Below are 20,831 nucleotides of genomic sequence, written 5' to 3'. Positions count from 1 at the left end.
TATTCATTAGAGAAAAATACTTGATAATAGCATAGTGATATTGCCTTAACGATAACCAGTCACTGTGTATTAATTAACCATCTATGAATGTAATCACTATTTACAATTTGTACATTAATATAATCACATTGTAATCATAACATTCAGTTGGTGTCTTCAAAGTTAGAGGCGAGTCACCTTTTGGGGTTGTCAGCACTAGGCACATGGTAGCCTGGCTTGCATTTGTACTTGCAGAAAGAGCCAACTTTGAGACCACTGGCATTGCAGCGTTTGGTTTGCAGGATGGCATTGGGGATGGAAGGAGGCATGGGACAGCGCAGCTCACACATAGCCTCTGGGAAGGACCACATGCCATCCTCCATACATGTCAGCACATTATTGCTGCCTAAAAGAAATCATACTTTTCAGCTGGTTCATAATCTGAAAATCAGTGAGCTGGGTGGTGGAATTCCAACAAAATTCCTCTTCCCTAAACATGGAAATTACAGTCTAGCTACCACTTAATGAAACAAACTTGCACATGATTATTATGATTTCCCAATAGGAGGACTGTGTTTCACATGTATATCAGTTGATATCATAAAAACCTCACATCCTGCAGTTTAACCTGGTAGTCAATGTGTCATTGAGTTTCCAATAAACTATGCTGGTATACAAAACAACACTATACATGCAGGATCAATATTAAAAAATGTCATTCAGTCATTAAATAATTTCAGTTTTTCACTTTGTTTTGTGGTTGAATCAGTACAGACATTTACACAGTTGACCTAGTAAACCCGGTGGCTTTCTCGATGGATCTACTGTGCTGTACCCACCTATCAGCTGTGCTGGGTGCATACATTGGAAAGTGCACTTCTTGCCATAAGTGGTGCCCTCAGTGAAGCTGAAGTTAGCCGGGTGCACGTGGTACTTGTCTGGGCGTCCGCAGTCCACTGGCTCACAGGACACCTGTTTGTTCCATTTCCCATCAGCACAAGTGAGGGTGGCCATAGAGTCCGACTAAGGAACAAGAGCTAAAAATATCAGCTTTCCCTCCTATACAAGTGTGATAACATCGGTTCCAGGAGCTTTAAGTTCACTCAGAAAAGTATGACAATAATATCCAAAACTAGAAAAAACCCTCCCCATCCTCAATAAAAAAAGTTACTGTGTCTGTGATGGATCTCTTAATGAGAGTGTGCAGGGCCAGCGGTCATTGCAAAGGCGGCCACCAATAATAAATGGCGTGTGTGCAGTGTTTAAAGCTGTCAGGAGCAAAAAGCGGCAGGAGTCAAGGGTCATTTCGCCTGATTTAATAAGTCATTTCAGGAGTGTGGAATGCCTGTAAAGACATTAGCAGAGCCCCATCAGAGCTGTTGGAAGATCTGGGCCAGCCAGATTCCCTTTCTTTTTTTTCTGTCCAAACACCACCATTGTCTTCTCTCCCCCCAATGGAACCACAGTGGCAAGCATGCAACAGAGCCCGTCCAACAAATGTCAGTTCACTGGTTGTGAAATGGAACAGCAAAATTTCTGCCAAACACAGGCCAACAGCAAGAAGCGGTCTGCTTTGACGGGAAAACATTCGACCTCTAAAGCTTTCTTGCACTGAGGCATCATGGTGACCCTCATGTGTTGCAAAATGCAGTGTTTTATTGGATCATTATAAATTAACATTTAAGTTTACAGATCTTTACAAATTTTTATTAAGTAAAAATAAGAAAAAAAAAGTTTTTGCACATTGGACAAATCTGAGAAACCACAGGGCAAGCCATTTATATAATTATACAGTCAGGTCCATAAGTATTTGGACATTTTTTTTTGTAACTTTGCCTCTTTACACCACCACAATGGTTTTGAAATGAAGCAATGAAGATGTGATTGAAGTGCAGACTTTCAGCTTTAATTCAAGGGGTTTAACAAGAATATTGCATTAATTATTTATCCATCCATCCATCCATCCATCTTCTATACCGCTTATCCTTCTTCAGGTTCACGGGGAAACTTGGAGCCTATCCCATGAAGCATCGGGCACAAGGCGGGGTACACCCTGGACAGGGTGCCAATCCATCGCAGGGCACACACATTAATTATTTATGTCATAGAAATACAGGAAAATGCACTTTCTTGTTGTTTACCGTCCTCCAGGTCAACTGGGGAAGTTCATCGATGAATTTGACACGCTACTGTTCACCATCCCAGATGATGGAACTCTTCTTCTGGTCCTTGGTGATTTCAACATTCATCTAGACAAGCCACATGCAGCTGACTTTCTTGCTCTCCTTCCCACATTCGACCTCAAGCAGTTCACCACACCAGCAACCCACAAAGCCGGTAAACAGCTTGACCTCATCCTCACACGTAATTGCACCACACATAATCTTCTCATTACTCCTCTCCACACCTCTGACCATTTCTTTATCCAGTTCTCTATTTCTCTCCCCTCACCACCATCAATGTCTCCTCCCTCTATCTCTTTTCGTCACAATCTTCGCTCCCTTTCCCCCTCACATTTCTCCTCCGTTGTCACAACCTTACTTCCCTCCGAAAGCCACCTTTCCTCACTTGACTTAAACACCGCAACCGACATGCTATGTTCCACTCTAACATCTTCTCTTGACAGCATATGCCCCCTAACCTCCAGACCTGCTCGCACATCACCCTTTAGTCCTTGGCTCTCAGAATCTCTGCGTAGCAACCGGGCCAAACTAAGAGCATCTGAAAGGAAATGGCGCAAATCAAACAACCCAACTGACCTAAACAATTACCAGACACTTCTCTCTTCTTTTTCCAATAGCATCTCCATTGCTAAAGCCACATTCTACCAAGAGAAGATTCTTAGTTCTCCCAACACCCGCATTCTTTTCAAAACCTTTTCCTCTCTACTCTGTCCCCCTCCTCCCCCTTCCCCTACTTCTCTCACTGCAGATGACTTTGCGACTTTCTTTACCAATAAGGTTACATAAATCAGAAACCTGTTCTCAGCCCCAGACATGCATAGACTGACTCCTCCTCCGTGTAACTCCCAACTGACTTCCTTCTTTCCCCTCTCAGAGACTGATGTCTCTAAACTCCTCCTCTCTAGCCATTCCACAACCTGTCCTCTTGACCCTATCCCTTCTCACCTTCTTCAGTCCATCTCTCCCACACTATTACCTGCACTCATACAAATCTTTAACACATCCCTCTCTACTGGCACATACCCTACCTCATTTAAGCAGGCCCGGATTACCCCACTGCTTAAAAAACCATCACTCAACCCTGCTATAGTTGACAATTACAGACCTGTTTCCCTACTCCCTTTTCTTTCGAAAACTCTTGAAAGAGCCGTTTTTAATCAACTCTCAAATTTTCTCACACAGAACAACCTCCTGGACACCAAGCAGTCTGGCTTCAAGAGCAACCACTCCACAGGGACTGCTCTGCTTTCCGTCACTGAAGCCTTACGACTAGCAAGAGCAACCTCTAGATCATCTGTCCTTATCCTACTTGACCTCTCTGCTGCTTTCGACACTGTGAACCATCAGATCCTCCTGTCAACTCTCTCCAGCCTGGGCATCACTGGAACGGTTCTGCGCTGGGTGGAATCCTATCTCTCTGACAGATCCTTCAAGGTATCATGGAGGGGAGGTATTTCTGAAACTCAGCAACTCACAACTGGCATTCTACAGGGGTCAGTTCTGGGTCCACTCCTCTTTTCTATCTACACTACATCTCTAGGGCAGGTGATTGAGTCTCATGGCTTCTCATATCATTGCTATGCTGATGACACCCAGCTCCATTTGTCCTTCCAGCCTGACGATCCATCCGTCTCTGCACGCATCTCTGCTTGCCTTTCGGACATCTCGGTCTGGATGAAGGAAAACCATCTTAAACTTAACCTGGCAAAATCTGAGCTTCTCGTCATCCCAGCCTGTCCCTCAATCAACCACAACCTCACTGTACAGCTCGGCTCACTCACACTCATGCCAACCAGGACAGCCAGGAACCTTGGGGTGATTCTTGATGATGGCTTGAACTTTGCAGACCATATCTCAGCAACTGCAAGGTCCTGTAGGTTCATCCTTTACAACATCAAGAAAATCCGACCCTACATCACCAAACAGGCTACACAGATTCTAGTCCAGGCTCTTGTTATCTCTAAACTGGACTATTGCAACTCACTGCTTTCAGGCCTCCCAGCCAGCTCCATCAAACCCCTTGAGATGATTCAGAATGCTGCAGCGCGCCTCGTCTTCAACCAGTCCAAGAGAACCCATGTCACTCCCCTCTTCATCTCCCTCCACTGGCTTCCTGTAGCTGCCCGCATCAAGTTCAAGGCCTTGATGCTCACCTACAAGACCTTGTCAGGAACAGCACCCTCCTACCTCAACTCTCTCCTGAAGGCCTACGTTCCCTCTCGCAATCTGCGATCGATTAGCGACCGACGTTTAGCAGTTCCAACTCAGCGTGGCGCAAGGTCCCTTTCCAGAACCTTCACACTAACTGTTCCTCAGTGGTGGAATGCACTTCCAATCTCAATCCGGACCGCAGAATCTCTCACCATCTTCAAAAAACAGCTAAAGACCCACCTCTTCTATGAACACCTAACCAACTCATAATTAAAAAAAAAAAATAAAAAAAAAAAAATGCACTTACACCTCTACTCTGCACTTTGCTTCTTCTGGAATTCAATTAATAGATCTTGTATGGCAGCACTTCTTGTATTGTTCTCTGCTTGATATCGTTTTGCTTGTATCTTTCTCATTTGTAAGTCGCTTTGGATAAAAGCGTCTGCTAAGTGAATAAATGTAAATGTAAATGTAAATTATTTATGTCATAGAAATACAGGAAAAGGGACTAGAGACTACATTTCCCATCAGCCACTGCACCTCACCTGACCATGTTACATGACTCTCTGCACCTGTTCTCAAAATCACATCCATCACTATTCCCCTATATAAGCCTCATTCTGTTTCAGCCACATTGCAAAGTAACTGCATGGTTTCCTTTGTGTTCTGTCATTACCAAGCCTTGTTACCTGTATTGCTATTCTGGTTTTTTGACTTTGGTTACTGTATGATATCCAGTTTGCTGATTGCCTGACACTTTGCCTGCCTTGACTTTATATTTGCCTTACGTATTGGATTTGTTTGCTGTACTTTATATATTAAAATTGCTTAAACTGCATTTGCATCCATCTCAGCCTCTGTTTTGACAGAACGTGACAATTTCGCAATTACAGCCATTGTCCTTCCATTTTCACAAACCCAAATGTAATTGGACAATCTAATATTATTATAAATATAAGGATTATTTTTAATACTTGGAGGCAAATCCTTTGCCGTCAATGGCTGTCTCAAGTCTGGATCCTATAGACTTCACCAAATGCTGAGTTTCCTCCCTTGAGATGCTTTGCCAGGCCTTTACTGCAGCTGCTTCAATTGCTGCTTGTTTGTGAGTCTTTCTGCCTTCAGTTTTGTCTTCAGTAAGAGCATACTCAATTGGGCTATGGTCAAGTGACTGACTTGGCCATTTAAGAAAATTCCATTTCTTTGCCTTAAGAAGCTCTTGGGTTGCTTTTGTGGTATGTTTTGGGTTATTATCCATCTGTACTGTGAAGTGCCATCCAATCAGTTTTGCAGCATTTGGCTGACTCTGAGCAGAAAGTATAGCTCTATACACTTCAGAATTCATCCTGTTACTTCTATTAGGAGTCACATCATTAACAAATGCTGGTAACCCTGTTCCATTGGCATACATGCCCATGCCATAACAATTCCTTTTTAAAATGTTTTATAGCAAAGTCTGAGCTGGCCTTTCTGTACTTGAATGTTACCAGTGGTTTGCATCTTGAGGTAAACTGTCTGTATTTACATTCGTGAAGGCATCTCTTGATTGTAGACTTTGACAATGATATGCCTACCTCCTTCAGAGTGTTCTTGACTTGGCTAGATGTTGTGAAGTTTTTTTCTTCACCAAAGAATAAATTCTGTGATCATCCACTTTAGTTGTCTTCTGTGGTCTTCCAGGACTTTTGGTGTTTGAGCTCACAAGTGCATTCCTTCTTTTTGAGAATGTACCAAATTATTTATTCTTAATTATAATTCTTAATTATAATGATTAAGTTTCTGCTAACTGTTTGGTAGGTCTGTTTTTTATTATTATTTTTTTTTTCCTCTTCCTCCAGTCCAATGATTCAAATCTATTGTTGTGGTGTACAGAGGCAAAAGTATGAGAATTGTTTCACTGTCCATATACTTATGGATCGGACTGTGTAAATCAATTAATTTTTAACATGTTCATTCAAGGAGGTGCATAAAGCTGCTGGTAAATTTAAATTACCAGCAAATAGCAAATAGATAGCCGATAGCAAATTTAAACCATTAAGCCAACAAAACTACTGTGAGCTTCCGGCATATTAAAATGTGGTCTATAGGTTGTCCTGTTGTTTGCTGGGTGTGTGTACACACAAGGTCTATCTCTTTCACTGAAATACAGAATAAAACACACTTCTCTTACACAGATCTCTTAATTTCTTTATGACAAGGGCCAAAAGACTGGCCATAAAAAAGAGATGTCAGAGATGTTTGTTGAACCAGATTCTGTGAAGCCAAACAGTTTTTGCTGGCAAGGCATAGATTATTGTGGCAAATGTTCTTTTACTCACATCCACAAAACTAAACACAGAAAGGAACTGTATTTTTTGTTGTGTTTTGACCCCAGTCTCTCTCTTTTCTCTCTCTCCCTTTTCCCTCTCAAATGGCAGATTTAAGGCAGTCTGGAATGCAGCACAGCTATGGAATCCAATGCTTATCTAATGTTCTGTACCCTCTCAGGAAATATACCAGTACCTAAAACTAAACAAAACAGCAGGAAACAGTTGAAATGCAATCCAGATCCAGCTCCAAAACTTGCCCTCTTTTCTGCTTTTTCCTCTTTTCAACCAAGGGCTCTTATTGAAAACAGCTCAGTGGCGAGACCGTGCAAGCTTTTCCATATTTCACGTGAATATATCCTTGAATATTTCAAGCAGCAAGCAAATCTGTCCTTATGTTGTCCTTATGTTTGTTATATATTCAGACTGATTTAGTTATATATTGAGGAAGCATCACTGTCCTGCTAATAAAACCAACCCAAGGAGAAGAAGTACATAAAACAGGCATCAGACGATCCCCTCCGTAGACCCCTTCAAACTCCAGTTACAACTTTCTATCTTGTTTCAAAGCCAAGCCCCACACTGTATCAACAGCCATTAAACAAACAAGCCGAGCTGCAGGGGGTGTCCTGAGGAGAGGGACAACACAAAAACAGTCATCGCTGAAAACAAACACACACACACACACACACACACAATGAGGGGGCTGTTTAAATACCAAACATAATTTTGCAAAGCATACAAGCACAATGCACACAATGACACACCGAATGACACACAAGTACACAAACATAATGTTCTAGATTTAGAAATCGTTGCTCAACAGGCTGTCACTGACTGCCTCTTCCTCCTCCTCCTCCTTCCCTCACAAAGCGAGGAATTGCAACTGGCAACATGTCCGGGTTGGGAAGCGGCGTGGAGTGGAGCAGGGGTGTCTGCGTGCAAGGAGTTTCCTTCTTTTAAAAATTTACAGCTTCTGATTCCTCCTCCACTGAGAATTTAACTACCACTGACTACTGTGCCTAATTCAACACAGATGCCCCTGTTGCCTGTTGGACTTTCTTTTGCACCCCACCCCAAGACTTTTTCTCTCTTTGGACACACACACACACACACACACACACACGTTTGTCTTACTATCCATGTGAGGACCTTCCACTGACAATTATTAATACGGTTAATTAAAGCACCTAACCTTTAACATAAGCAACCAGCCAACTGTCCCCACAAGGTTAAAAATGTCAGATTTTCCTATCCTTATGATGACGTTTGGTCCCCACCTATATACAAAAACATGTCACACAAAACACACACAGAGTTGGGGGAAAAAAAAGAAAAACAAGAGAAGGAAAGTAATCCTTGAACTCTCCATTTGCCTTGCTGGACTGCTGAAATGTTGTTGTTTGTCTAATGATGATTTTCAGGACATGTTCTGCTTTCAATAACACCCTGGCAAAAACAAGTGGTGTGCAGTCAGGATACAGAGGCCACAAATGACACTGCCCTCGCTGTGATGTGGCACCCCGCCACCACCAGAGCAACCAGAACAAAAATCATTCAGCTCCAAAGCTACTTTTTCATCACGCAGACAACACTATGTGGAGCTAACAATGTTTGGTGCTGCTGTTTCTATGTATGGCTTTTATTTTTTATTTTGGAACATTCTAAGTTCCATTATAGCGTTAATGGTGAAATTACTAATTTCTCACTGACTGGGCCTTTTAGAAGCAGTCTTTAGTGCTCTCTGGAGACAGCAGATAAGCAGTAATTACTGTGCTGGGATCAGCACTTTCCCTTTCAGTGCAAGCCCACGGGCACCCTCATACCGTCATCCATCAGGCTCTCTCTCTCTCTCTCACTCTGATTCCTGGCAGGGTTACAGAGTTTCTTCAGGTGAGTTCAAAAACAGGGCAACTGATTATAACCTGCCGCACACTAGCTATATGTTTGGCAAACAAACATGTTTTCATGTTCTCATGTTCTGACCATGTTTTCTCATAAACAGCCACTGGGAATATTGTGCAAATGTGTTTTCCATAGTCACCTATTTTCTTTGTGATTCTGTGCTGAAGTGACATAACTGGGTGTGATGCAGTAGAGTAACAAATGTGGTGTTAGAACCAGAGATTGTGCCGTTATTTTAACAGAGGCAGTAGGCTTAAAGAGAACTCTCACCTTACATACTTACATACCAGTCCAGACATCTCCCCTGTAAGGGCCCCTGCAACCCCCTGGTTCTGGGCCCCAAATCATAGTGCTGTTATATAAACCAAGGCCTCCCAAAAAGCCGAGAAAATCTGTCTGTTGCCTCTCTCCTCTTTCCTAATGCGTAATAGCTGCTGTAAAGAAGCCAAGCCTCTCAGCGGACAGTGGTCTCTGGCAGCAATCAGCCCAAACACCTACATACAGTACTGCCCTTGCATTTGCAAAACATTCTGTGTGTGTTTTTACGCTGTTACTAGTTTTCTACACTATTGTGTTGCATTTTTTTTTATTGCTGTGTGTATTTCTTATATTAGCTTTTTAACCAACATATTGCACATACAGAAAAAACCACAGCCCTATATTAGATTACATGACTGCATGTTATTGGTCATGCAAGGATGACTTGGTATGGCTTTCTTGATTTAGCATTATGCTAGCAACTCAGTAACAGAAAGGAATTATAGACTGTATTGGGTGGTCAGCCCTGCTGAAGGTCGGACACTCTGCTTGATCTTAAACACATGAAGAAGTCAGGACTTATCCCTGACAATGTTTTCTCCTTGGACCTGCATTAAACCTGAAAATGCATGTACGTTAGCAAACTTGGCAATGCAAATGCACTCACATTCCAGCATGCATACCCCAGAGTTGTGTGGAGCTTATTGGCAGGAAATTTAACAGACCAGTGCTTATTATTTTGTCTCTAAATGTGTGGCAGAGCTTAACTTTTGCTGTTGCCCTGATGCATGGTTCATGCGATTATGAGACTCTATAACCAAGCAAAAATTTCTCAACAGGTCCTTCTACATACAGTACATCGATTGCCAGATATCACAATTTTGGCCCATATACATATAGATTGTTGAATTTGTGAATGACATACAAACACCATCTTTTTCCAGTCTTCAGATGTTCTATAGAAAAGGCTGTATCTTTGCATTGAACAGACAGGGCATATTAATGTTAAATGCTCGTTAAATTGTAAACTAAAGAAATAATTAAAAAAAAAAAAAAGCATAAGAGGAAGCATGTCAGGGAGGAAGGGTAGATGCTGTGAAATGCTGTGCAAACTTAACAATGCCTCTCACCAAGTTTTGGCTTGCCCAGTGTGTTTTTCCTCCCTCTCTTCCTTGCTCAGTGAATGGAGAACCTTGCTTTTATTTGAGCCACATGGACCGTTCCCATGGTTTCAGACTCCTCAAACAAAGTGGTTTAGGAAGAAAGACATAAACCTGGGGAAAAGCCAGCAGCAGCTCAGAGCCCACTGCCCTGAGTGCCAGCGTTGTTCTCTTCTCTGATAGCTTGCTCCATCCAACCCACGAGATCCATAAAACTCTATTGCTACTCACTCCATAAGCACTTAGTGCATGAGACAAGATTATTGTGGTGTAGGTATAATAACTTGCATGTTCCTGTACATGTGTGCACATGTGTGTGTGTTTGTGTGCACATGTGTGTGAACATGCTACTGTATAAAAGTTTATCAAAATGATGTGCTTCAAAAATTTTGAATTGAAAGGTAGGGTCTCCTGGTCACAAAACATAAAACAAGAGCATACCTGTGTTTTGATAATTTCGTCATCTCTATGGGTCTTGAGGGTGTATCCACGGTTGCAGGTGACTGTACAGCGGACACCATTGAAGTAACCCGGACTGCTGCACTTCATCTCTGCGTTATGCACCGTAGGCTTCTGGCAGTCAATGGCATCACATGAGTAATGCACACAACTGTAGGTGAAACGCATAGCATTATGCCTATTACTCTTATTTTTATTACTGAGTTGAGATTACTCTTATTCTTATTACTGAGTTGATAACTAGTTTACCAATATTCAGCATTGAACATCATCAGATACAATTGGTAAAGCTTCACTGGTGTAACCATATACCTGTGTGTGTGTGTGTGTGTGTGTGTGTGTGTGAGATAAATCAGCATTGCAGTGAAATCTGATTCTAAATGAGATTTCATTTGTAGTTTCATTGAAATGCTCACCTTTGGCCCATGGGATTATAGATCTCATTGCTTTGACAGCCACTAATTGTGATTGGGTCGAAATATTGGAAGGAACGTAGACCAACTCCAGAAATGGCCACCAGAGCTGATCGGAAGCTCACCACAATAGCCTTGGTCCTGTAGAAAGCCATGCTCAGGTCATGAATCACAGGGATCACTAAAGGATTGTTCCTGCAACTCAACCGCCATTCTCCTGCAAATGATTTGAAACACTGTAAATACTGGCTCATCTGCATGTTAGCACTGAATGGTGCAATGAAGTAGCAAATTGAGATTACTGAACTAAAGGTGTGATGTAAATAATACGTTTAAGATGTATATGGTATATAACGTATAAGATGTATAATGTAAATACATGACAAATGAAGCCAGACAAACCAAGATCATGGAGCTGCTCCTTGGTGTCCACCAGCTGGATGGTGATATTGCTCTGAGTCTGATCACTGTAGATGGTCCCATCTGCGGCCAGATGAATAATGACAGCAGCAGCTACCATGGGGTGGGAATAGTACGCCTGAGGAGAATGTTAGATAAGCATGCTAGTCATTTATACCCCCCCCCCCCCCAAAAAAAAATATAGTTATATAATATTTTATATTGTTATTTTCTTCTTTCTGTAACTTTTATTTATTTCATAATTATTATTTTCCTGTCTTACTATTTTATTTTTAAAAAGCATTTTAAATGTATGAAAGGCGCTTTATAAATAAAGTTTATTATTTCTGTTATAAATATTTTCCCTTGTTGTAATTGTGCCAAAATTTAGCTTGTTATGAATAACATTTGGGTTGGGATAATGTAAAATATATATTTATATGAGTTATTTGGACTGAGATAAAAAAAACTATTTAGCTTGCTGTGAACAGCATGATAAGTTAAATTTAGTCCTTGTCCTTGTGTCACGTATCAAGAAACTCTGGACTCCAGTTCCCATCAGCCACTGCACTGCACTAGCTGTCACATGACCACCTGCACCTGATTCACGTTTTGTTAATGAGCACTCGTGTGTATATGTAGTCATTGTCTGCACTGTTTGCTCGTCTTTCGTTGTCCTAGACTCTTGTCGTTTACTTCTCGGTGTTTTGTTTCATGCCACAGTGTTATATCAAGTTGTCTTAGTGTCTTTGTTTCATAGCACGTTTGTTTAAATAATGTCATTATCTGCACTTGCTTCTGCCTCAACCTCGATATGTGACAGAACGAAAGACCCATTATCAGAAGCAGCAGATCACCAAGATGGATGCCTGGTTTGCAGCATATGAGGAGTGTTATAGAGGACTATTGGAGCAGGGAAGAAGGACAGATGAACTACTCACTCAGAATGACCGCATGCTTGGGCTGCCGCGGCGGGACAGACCATGCACCAGGTCACCACCGGCGTTCACAAAGGACTACGCCATGCCACGCCGACAGGAGGGGGAGTCTGTGGTCGGGGCGGAGACCAACTCCCACCCTCTCTCCCCTATTATGGCTCTCACTCAGCCTTCATGTTCAGTGGAGTACATCGCTCTGCCTCCACGTTCCGTGAGAGACGTCGCTCCATCTCCTACCGGACTCAAGGATTCCCCACTGTTCAGCTACCTCAAAGTTGCTCAGCCTCCCTGTTCAGCTGTGGATGTCGCTCAGCCTTCCTGTTCAGCTGTGGACGTCGCTCAGCCTCCCTGCTCGGCTGAGGTCGTCGCTCTGCCTCCCTGCTCGGCTGAGGACGTCGCTCAGCCTCCGTGGTCAGCTGTGGACGTCGCTCAGCCTTCCTGTTCAGTTGAGGTCGCCGCTCTGCCTCCCTGCTCGGCTGAGGTCGTCGCTCTGCCTCCCTGCTCGGCTGAGGTCGTCGCTCTGCCTCCCTGCTCGGCTGAGGTCGTCGCTCTGCCTCCCTGCTCGGCTGAGGACGTCGCTCAGCCTCCGTGGTCAGCTGTGGACGTCGCTCAGCCTCCCTGTTCAGTTGAGGTCGCCGCTCTGCCTCCCTGCTCAGCTGAGGTCGTCGCTCTGCCTCCCTGCTCGGCTGAGGTCGTCGCTCTGCCTCTCTGCTCCGCCGAGGACGTCGCTCCGCCGAGGACATCGCTCCGCTTCCCTGCACCGATGAGTAGCGCTGCTCCGGGAGTAGCGCCCTTGGGGGAGGGTTCTGTCACGTATCAAGAAACTCTGGACTCCAGTTCCCATCAGCCACTGCACTGCACTAGCTGTCACATGACCACCTGCACCTGATTCACGTTTTGTTAATGAGCACTCGTGTGTATATATAGTCATTGTCTGCACTGTTTGCTTGTCTTTCGTTGTCCTAGACTCTTGTCGTTTATGTCTCGGTGTTTTGTTTCATGTCACAGTGTTATACCAAGTTGTCTTAGTGTCTTTGTTTCATAGCACGTTTGTTTAAATAATGTCATTATCTGCACTTGCTTCTTCCTCAACCTCGATACGTGACACCTTGTCATTCATCTAAGAGGATGTCAAATGGTTATGTAAACTGCATGCTGCAATATATTGGGTTAAAGCTGTTAGCAGATTTCAAGAAATCCCACAAAGGTGCACTTGGATTTTAGGCCAGTAATCAGGTTTTAGAGGGATTGTATATCATTAATCTGTGAATGTGCACAAACATAACTGACCAGAGGATGGCCATTCCAGATGCAATAAGCACCAAAGAACAGCAATTTGCAACCATAAAAACTATTAAATAAATATTTGTGATTTTGTAACACTTTACTTGAAGCATACAAACACTAACCCATTCTAACACATTCATAATCATTTCATAAATCTTTCATTAAGCAGTAATGTAAACAGTCCACCTTTGTCGATTTCGAGTCGAGACCAAGTCCTTAACTAAGTGAGTCCAGAAAGTAATTAAATTGAAAAAAGATTTGAAATTGCAATTGTAATCTCAACACTAGCTGTAAAATTAATATTTTAACCTTCACAAACCAATGGCAACATAAAGGTAACAAAAAATACCACTTTTACATCTTACCATTGCCATTTAATATTTTTATTTAATGTCATCAGCACCTCAGCTAGTTTCCTATCAAAAAATCATTTAAAAGAAAAAAAAAAAAGGGATATAGAGGCATATGTAGATCTTTAATTATATTACAAGTGTAGGAAAATACAAATTATCCTATTTGGTTATTGTATCACACTATATTGTGTCTCCAGTTCGAGTTGACATTTCAATGATTTGATGGCTCTCCCCCACAGTTATATAGACTGAGAGAGAGAGAGTACAGAGTAGAGTTACATTCAGCAGCAGGTCATAACAACAACGTTCATACTTTATTACTGCTTTTATTCTGTTTATGAATGACAACAAACTGCAATTAAATGTAAAATAAAATAGACTTCACTGTATGACTGTCACGAATCGTGACGGAGCAGAGATAGGACGGATGCAAGTGCAGTATGAACAGTTGTTTATTGGAAAGAAAGACAGGCAGGCAGACAAATCCAAAACGTGATCCAAAACGTAATCCACAAACATGCAAGAGGTCAGGCGATTGGCAAACAGGCATACACGGGGCAAGGCAGGAATCTAGGTCGATAAACAAAACAAGAAACGAACTATGACGAGGGACTGGAAGCGGATAATCCAGCGCGAACTAACTTTAAACATGAACTGTGACTGTGACTATGACTACGATACGAACTAAACTAACGCTAACATATTATTAATCTTCCACGCTGTGTGCTGGGAGGCGCGCGGTATATATGCGGACATAATCAGCGTCTAAACTGCTAGCAGCTGAGAGCAATACAGACCCACGTGAAATCCCAGCCAATGACAGAACAGGGAGGAGACATGACAGAAACATAAACAAAACACACGTGTCCAGATGTCACTACGGTCAACAACGGAAAAGCAGGTGCTCACGCATTCGCGCTTAGAGCACGCTGCTTAAAGGGGGAATCGTGACAGAACCCCCCCCCCCCAAAGGCACTGCTCCCGGAGTGCCATGAGTCATCCCATTTAATTGGCGGACCCGGCCCCCTGGACTGAATGTCCCAGGCAGAGCCAGGAAACTGCACGGTGTTCTTGGCGGCGCAGGGAAGCGGAGCGACGTCCTCGGCGTAGCAGGGAAGCAGAGCGACATCCACAGCCGGGCAGGCAGGCTGAGCAAAGTCCTCGGCGGAGCATGAAGGCAGAGCGACAACCACAGCAGGGTAGGTGGGCTGAGCGAAGTCCTCGGCGGAGCATGAAGGCAGAGCGACGTCCTCGGCGGAGCATGAAGGCAGAGCGACGTCCACAGCCGGGCAGGAAGGCAGAGCGAAGTCCCCTGTAAGGCCAGGGAGAGGAGCGTGGGTCTCTGTGCGGCCAGGGAGAGGAGCGTGGGTCTCCTCGAAGCAGTAGGGGGGAACAACGTTTGCCATGGAGCCGGAAGGCTGAGCAATGACCTCAGCTGAACAGGGGGGCTGAGCGACGACCACAGCTGAACAGGCGGGCTGAGCGACGACCTCAGCTGAACAGGCGGGCTGAGCGACGACCTCAGCTGAACAGGTGGGCTGAGCGACTTCTTCAGCTGAACAGGCGGGCTGAGCGACGACCTCAGCAGAACAGGCGGGCTGAGCGACGACCTCAGCAGAACAGGCGGGCTGAGCGACGACCTCAGCAGAACAGGCGGGCTGAGCGACGTCCTCAGCTGAACAGGGAGGCTGAGCGACGTCCACAGCTGAACAAGGAGGCTGAGCGACGTCCACAGCTGAACAGGGAGGCTGAGGCTTTGAGGTCACCAGGTGAACCTTGGGTGCGGGCGGAGCTTGGCTGGCCGTGTCAGCAGACTCGGGCGCGGGCGGAGCTTGGCTGGCCGTGTCAGCAGACTCGGGCGCGGGCGGAGCTTGGCTGGCCGTGTCAGCAGACTGGGGTGCGAGCAGAACTTGGCTGGCCGTGTCAGCAGTCTGGGGCACGAGCGGAACTTGGCTGTGCATGTCAGCAGACTGGGGCGCGAGCAGAACTTGGCTGTGCATGTCAGTAGTCTTGGGCGTGGGCTGAACTTGGGCGACCGGGTCGGTAGACTTGGGCGTGAGCAGCATTTGGTCATTAGGCTGAGATATTAGCAGAGCTTGGTCAACTGGATTAGCAGGCTTGGACGTGAGCTCAGGGACGTGAGACTTGGCTTGGACCTCAGGGATATGAGACTTGGCTTGGACCTCAGGTACGTGAGACTTGGCTTGGACCTCAGGGACGTGAGACTTGGCTTGGACCGCAGGGACGTGAGACTTGGCTTGGACCGCAGGGACGTGAGGCTTGGCTTGGACCTCAGGGACGTGAGGCTTGACTTGGACCTCAGGGACATGAGGCTTGACTTGGACCTCAGGGACGTGAGGCTTGACTTGGACCTCAGGGACATGAGGCTTGACTTGGATTTCAAGGACTGGAGATTTGACTTGGACCTCAGGGACTTGAGACTTGACTTGGACTTCAGAGCCTGGGGGCTTGACTTGGACTTCAGAGCCTGGGGGCTTGACTTGGACCTCAGGGACTGGGGGCTTGACTTGGACCTCAGGGACTGGAGGCTTGACCTGGATCTCAGGGACTGGAGGCTTGACCTGGATCTCAGGGACTGGAGGCTTGAGTTGGATTTCAGAGTTGAGCTCTGCATGAAGTTGCCTGTAGTAGTAGGTAAACGGCAGGGCAGGTTCGCCTGCCAGACTTACCCCCCTGAGAAGTTGTTCTAGTTCGTCCTTCGCCTCCGGACTCCCGAATCGCACCATGAATTCCCCCACAAACTGTTCTACACCATCCAGGTTCCTACAGTGCTTATCCAGTTTGAGCTGCACCCATTGACGGGCCGGTCCAAAGAACCGGGACCACATGAATCGGAGCCATTGCTTCTCCTCTGGCTTAGGGTCTAACAGGCTGGCGAAATAGTATTGACAGTCTACCAGAAAATATTCAGGGGCACCGAAAAATCCGTCAAATGGATCCGGAAGCTCCATAAATGTCCATTGTAGGAAGTGGACGGAGTCCATAGCGGGGACGGTTGGCGTCGACTTCCGGGTCCTGCGTCTCCTTCGTTCTCCTGCTGCATCCATGTTTTGGGCGGAAGATTCTGTCACGAATCGTGACGGAGCAGAGATAGGACGGATGCAAGTGCAGTATGAACGGTTGTTTATTGGAAAGAAAGACAGGCAGGCAGACAAATCCAAAACGTGATCCAAAACGTAATCCACAAACATGCAAGAGGTCAGGCGATTGGCAAACAGGCATACACGGGGCAAGGCAGGAATCTAGGTCGATAAACAAAACAAGAAACGAACTATGACGAGGGACTAGAAGTGGATAATCCAGCGCAAACTAACTTTAAACATGGACTATGACTGTGACTGTGACTGTGACTACGATACGAACTAAACTAACGCTAACATATTATTAATCTTCTGCGCTGTGTGCTGGGAGGCGCGCGGTATATATGCGGACATAATCAGCGTCTAAACTGCTAGCAGCTGAGAGCAATACAGACCCACGTGAAATCCCAGCCAATGACAGAACAGGGAGGAGACATGACAGAAACATAAACAAAACACACGTGTCCAGATGTCACTACGGTCAACAACGGAAAAGCAGGTGCTCGCGCATTCGCACTTAGAGCACGCTGCTTAAAGGGGGAATCGTGACAATGACATACAGTGAGTCTTATTAAATTTACTGAAGTTACTGAGTGAGTGAAGGATTTTCTCTTTGTCTTTTGTTGTTTGATTAACATTAATGACACAGACAGCAGCAGGTTTATTAGACTGCTGTCACTTTAAGACCTAATGCACAGATCCAATATACTGTATTGACACACCTCAGATTTATTTCCCAACAGTTTACATTCACTTAAGACATAACTGACTGTGTTTGCATGAATACTCAGCCAGGCCTGCATTTTGACATGATGTGCGTGTATTTATTGGACTGTCCAAGCGTAATAAGCCGTTAAAGAGAACACAATTCGGTACTCGCACAATGAGGTGGCTTTCTATATGCGCTTCAAGTCTGTACACACAGAAAGCCCCCTGGTCAGGCAGGGAGACATTCATTAATTTCTTGTAATCTTAATTTCATGCTATTTATTTTTTTTTTATCTTTCTTTGCATGTTACACATGACGCAGACTCAACTGTACTCTGAAAAAATCTCCAAAATGTATAAAATGTCAGAGTCCGTGTCAAGGTCGAGTACAAATTTATTCGAGTGTGTGACAAGTCCGACTTCATTCATAATTGGACTCGAGTCGGGACTCAAGTCCGAGTCCGGGACTGAGTACACCAACTCTCTTAAGCAGTGCTGGAGGATTTTGTTGAGGCCTTTGTCAGAACTCATGAATTCACAATAGGGATGTGATGGTGAGGAAATTTTCCCACCAGTTAATCATTTCCCTCTTTTCCCTATCGCTTATGAATGTCAGTACGGTCCTGCACATTTTATATTCGCTTTCGAATTAGCAGCAATTGCTTGAATGGTGGTTTCATTATTGTTCTTAATGAAAAACACAACAACAAAACATTACAATGACAAACTCGCTTATATTAAACATAGAACTTTTGAAACCAAATCTTCCGCTATTGTCTTGTCAGTCAGCTCGCCTCACTCTCGTTACGTGATAAATGAAATCTGATCTGTGCTGCCACACTGACTCATGTGGCTCATGCTGAATTGAGAAGACGCGTTCAGTTTTTAATTGTAACATCCATTCTCTAACTGAACTAAATGATTTTTATTTATATTACTAGGCCTATAAAAAAGCAAAACGACAGTGGGTGTGGTGGCGGTGAGCAAGTGATATAATCGGTGTGCAGCAGAATACCGTGTAACACCGGGAACACCGACTATTGCAGCAAGCCTAATTCACAATAATGTTTGTTGTTTTTTTAACTAGCCCTTTCATGCATAAGTGTCCACACTCATGGATATTTAATTTAGGGCAGTTTTTAAGAAAACACAAAATGTAAAATCACCTCCAAGTGCCTTGAGGCCATTATTGTAATTTGACAAATAATTTTCCTGATTTCTGTTGCTCTCTAGACTATTTGTCAATCTCAGTGCAGCATGTCTGTTGTACAGCTTTACAAATATTCTACACATATTCTCAAATTAAGAAAAAAAAATATTGATGTGATATTTCATGCACATGGATAATTTACGTTTTAATTTTACAAAGAATTTAAAATACATATGATATTCAATAATTTATGCATGAAAGGTATAATACAATGTCTTTACATTAAATAGAGATTAACTCATTATCATTGTATTTATACAAATATTTTTGTGTTGGCTCACCATTCAAGAATAGTATAATTGTCATTTTTTCACATTTTTATCCTTATTTTTCAAGATATTACTTTGCTCTTACTAATAGTACATTAACCATCTATTACATATCCATCTTCTATGATGTATTCACACACCACATTTTGAGAATTATATTTCTTGTATATAAAAGTGGTAATCTGTTTTCATTAAAAATAATTATTCACATAATAATTATTGACATATACATATATAATACTTATTGAATACTATGTATACCTTCTGAAACTTCACTTATTTAAGAAGCTCATATCACTGTAAAACCTGACAGCACATCTTAATAAATGAAGTAAGTTAATATAACTTAATCCTCAAAAAAAAAGAAAGAAAGAAAAGAAAAGAAAAGAAAAAGAAATGGATTCAATCATTTGCACAAATTTAACTTTACTCAAAAATTAATTTTTGAAGTAGTAACCTATTTTTTGGCCATTTTAAGTATTGGTGATATAATTCCACTTTGTTTTGATTAACTCATTTTCTCTGAGTTGACTTCAATCTCGCTATGCTGCTGACATTTTGTGCTCCAATAAAACAGTAAATCTGTCCAATATTTTTTCTTCCTTTAATATTATTAGTTAGACTACCTTTTTGAATAATCTGAAAGAGCTGCAGTCATGTCTATAATCAATTAATCATGCAATCCACACAAAATCATAATCATATTTTGTCAATAGTTTAATTACAGTTAATTAAAACCATTCTAGCCTCATTCTTTTCCTTGTTTTTCATTATACTGAATATCTTTTGGTTTCAGTTGTTTTGTAGGGTAATTGGGGTGGGGGGCGGACACATAACATTTGATGCCACGTGGGCTTTATACTGTGGTGGACATTTCTTTCTTTCTTTCTTTCTTTCTTTTTTACTATTTTGTAATGTTTTGTAAAACAAAGATTTAATCGAGAAAACATAGTTTGGGTAACCCAGTTTGTAGCACAGTGCCCAAAATGTGAGCACTTAAGTCAAGTCAATTCGTTCACTTGCACATGGTACACGGCAAAGAAACATTGTTCTGGTTTTTCCCCTAACTTCTTTGCACAGTTTTAAAGCCAGGCTACTGGAATAGTTCAACCACATTGTGTTGGCACTGAAACATGCTACCTCAGTTGTATGGGCATTAGCTTGCAAGCACGTCGCTTCAAAAAAAAAAAAAAAAAAGGTTCATTAACGGTGCTCTGAGTGACAGTCAAACTCATTTGTCGAGTAACCTTGGTGGTCACGGCTTTCAGACTAGAAAGAAAAGGTGAAACTGATGGACTTCAGTTAGCTAATGTAAGTAGTGTTGCCCAATTAATCAGCGATTTGACTTGCTTTGCTCAGTTGAAAAAGTGAATGTCAATGAAAATGTGTATGAAGAAGTTCAAAGAAATCAGGAACATACTGCTTATTGGACATGAGATCTTTTTACTGAAAAACTATGAGACCTGGTGTATTGAGCATTTGCGAACATATGAGCTAGCAGGTAAACAAGGTCCATACATTCAAGTCTGTTTGTCAAATGCCATTGTTTGCCTACAAAATTTCAGGCAAACTAATTCTCACAACTAAACCTTTCATTCCAGTGTCTGAGTAACAGAACAACACCTTATCATGCAGCCATACTCATCATGCTTTTGCTGACATGATGGAGGCTAATTCTTGAATATAGTGGACACAAATGTATTGTCATTTTCAACTATGACCATGCATTACAGGATGTCAGAACAGAGGTAG

At 43.1% G+C, this 20,831-nt stretch overlaps 1 protein-coding gene across 1 annotated transcript in view; it reads right to left on the bottom strand.

Moving 5' to 3' along the window:
• pappab (pregnancy-associated plasma protein A, pappalysin 1b) overlaps positions 1 to 20,831 on the bottom strand; it is a 92,241-nt gene that overhangs the window by 13,220 nt on the left and 58,190 nt on the right. The window contains exons 12-16 of the mRNA XM_053654006.1: positions 11,217 to 11,352; positions 10,818 to 11,031; positions 10,384 to 10,552; positions 819 to 1,002; positions 178 to 385 (exon numbers count right to left, since the gene is read on the bottom strand). Coding sequence (XP_053509981.1) covers positions 178 to 385; positions 819 to 1,002; positions 10,384 to 10,552; positions 10,818 to 11,031; positions 11,217 to 11,352 — 911 coding nt within the window. The remainder of the gene's footprint in view (positions 1 to 177; positions 386 to 818; positions 1,003 to 10,383; positions 10,553 to 10,817; positions 11,032 to 11,216; positions 11,353 to 20,831) is intronic.

The sequence above is a fragment of the Ictalurus furcatus genome, chromosome 22 (assembly GCF_023375685.1).
Source record: "Ictalurus furcatus strain D&B chromosome 22, Billie_1.0, whole genome shotgun sequence".
In the NCBI taxonomy this organism is placed as follows: Eukaryota; Metazoa; Chordata; class Actinopteri; order Siluriformes; family Ictaluridae; genus Ictalurus; species Ictalurus furcatus.
The sequence above is the reverse complement of the archived record's forward strand: the minus strand, read 5'-3'. Positions and strand labels throughout refer to the sequence as shown.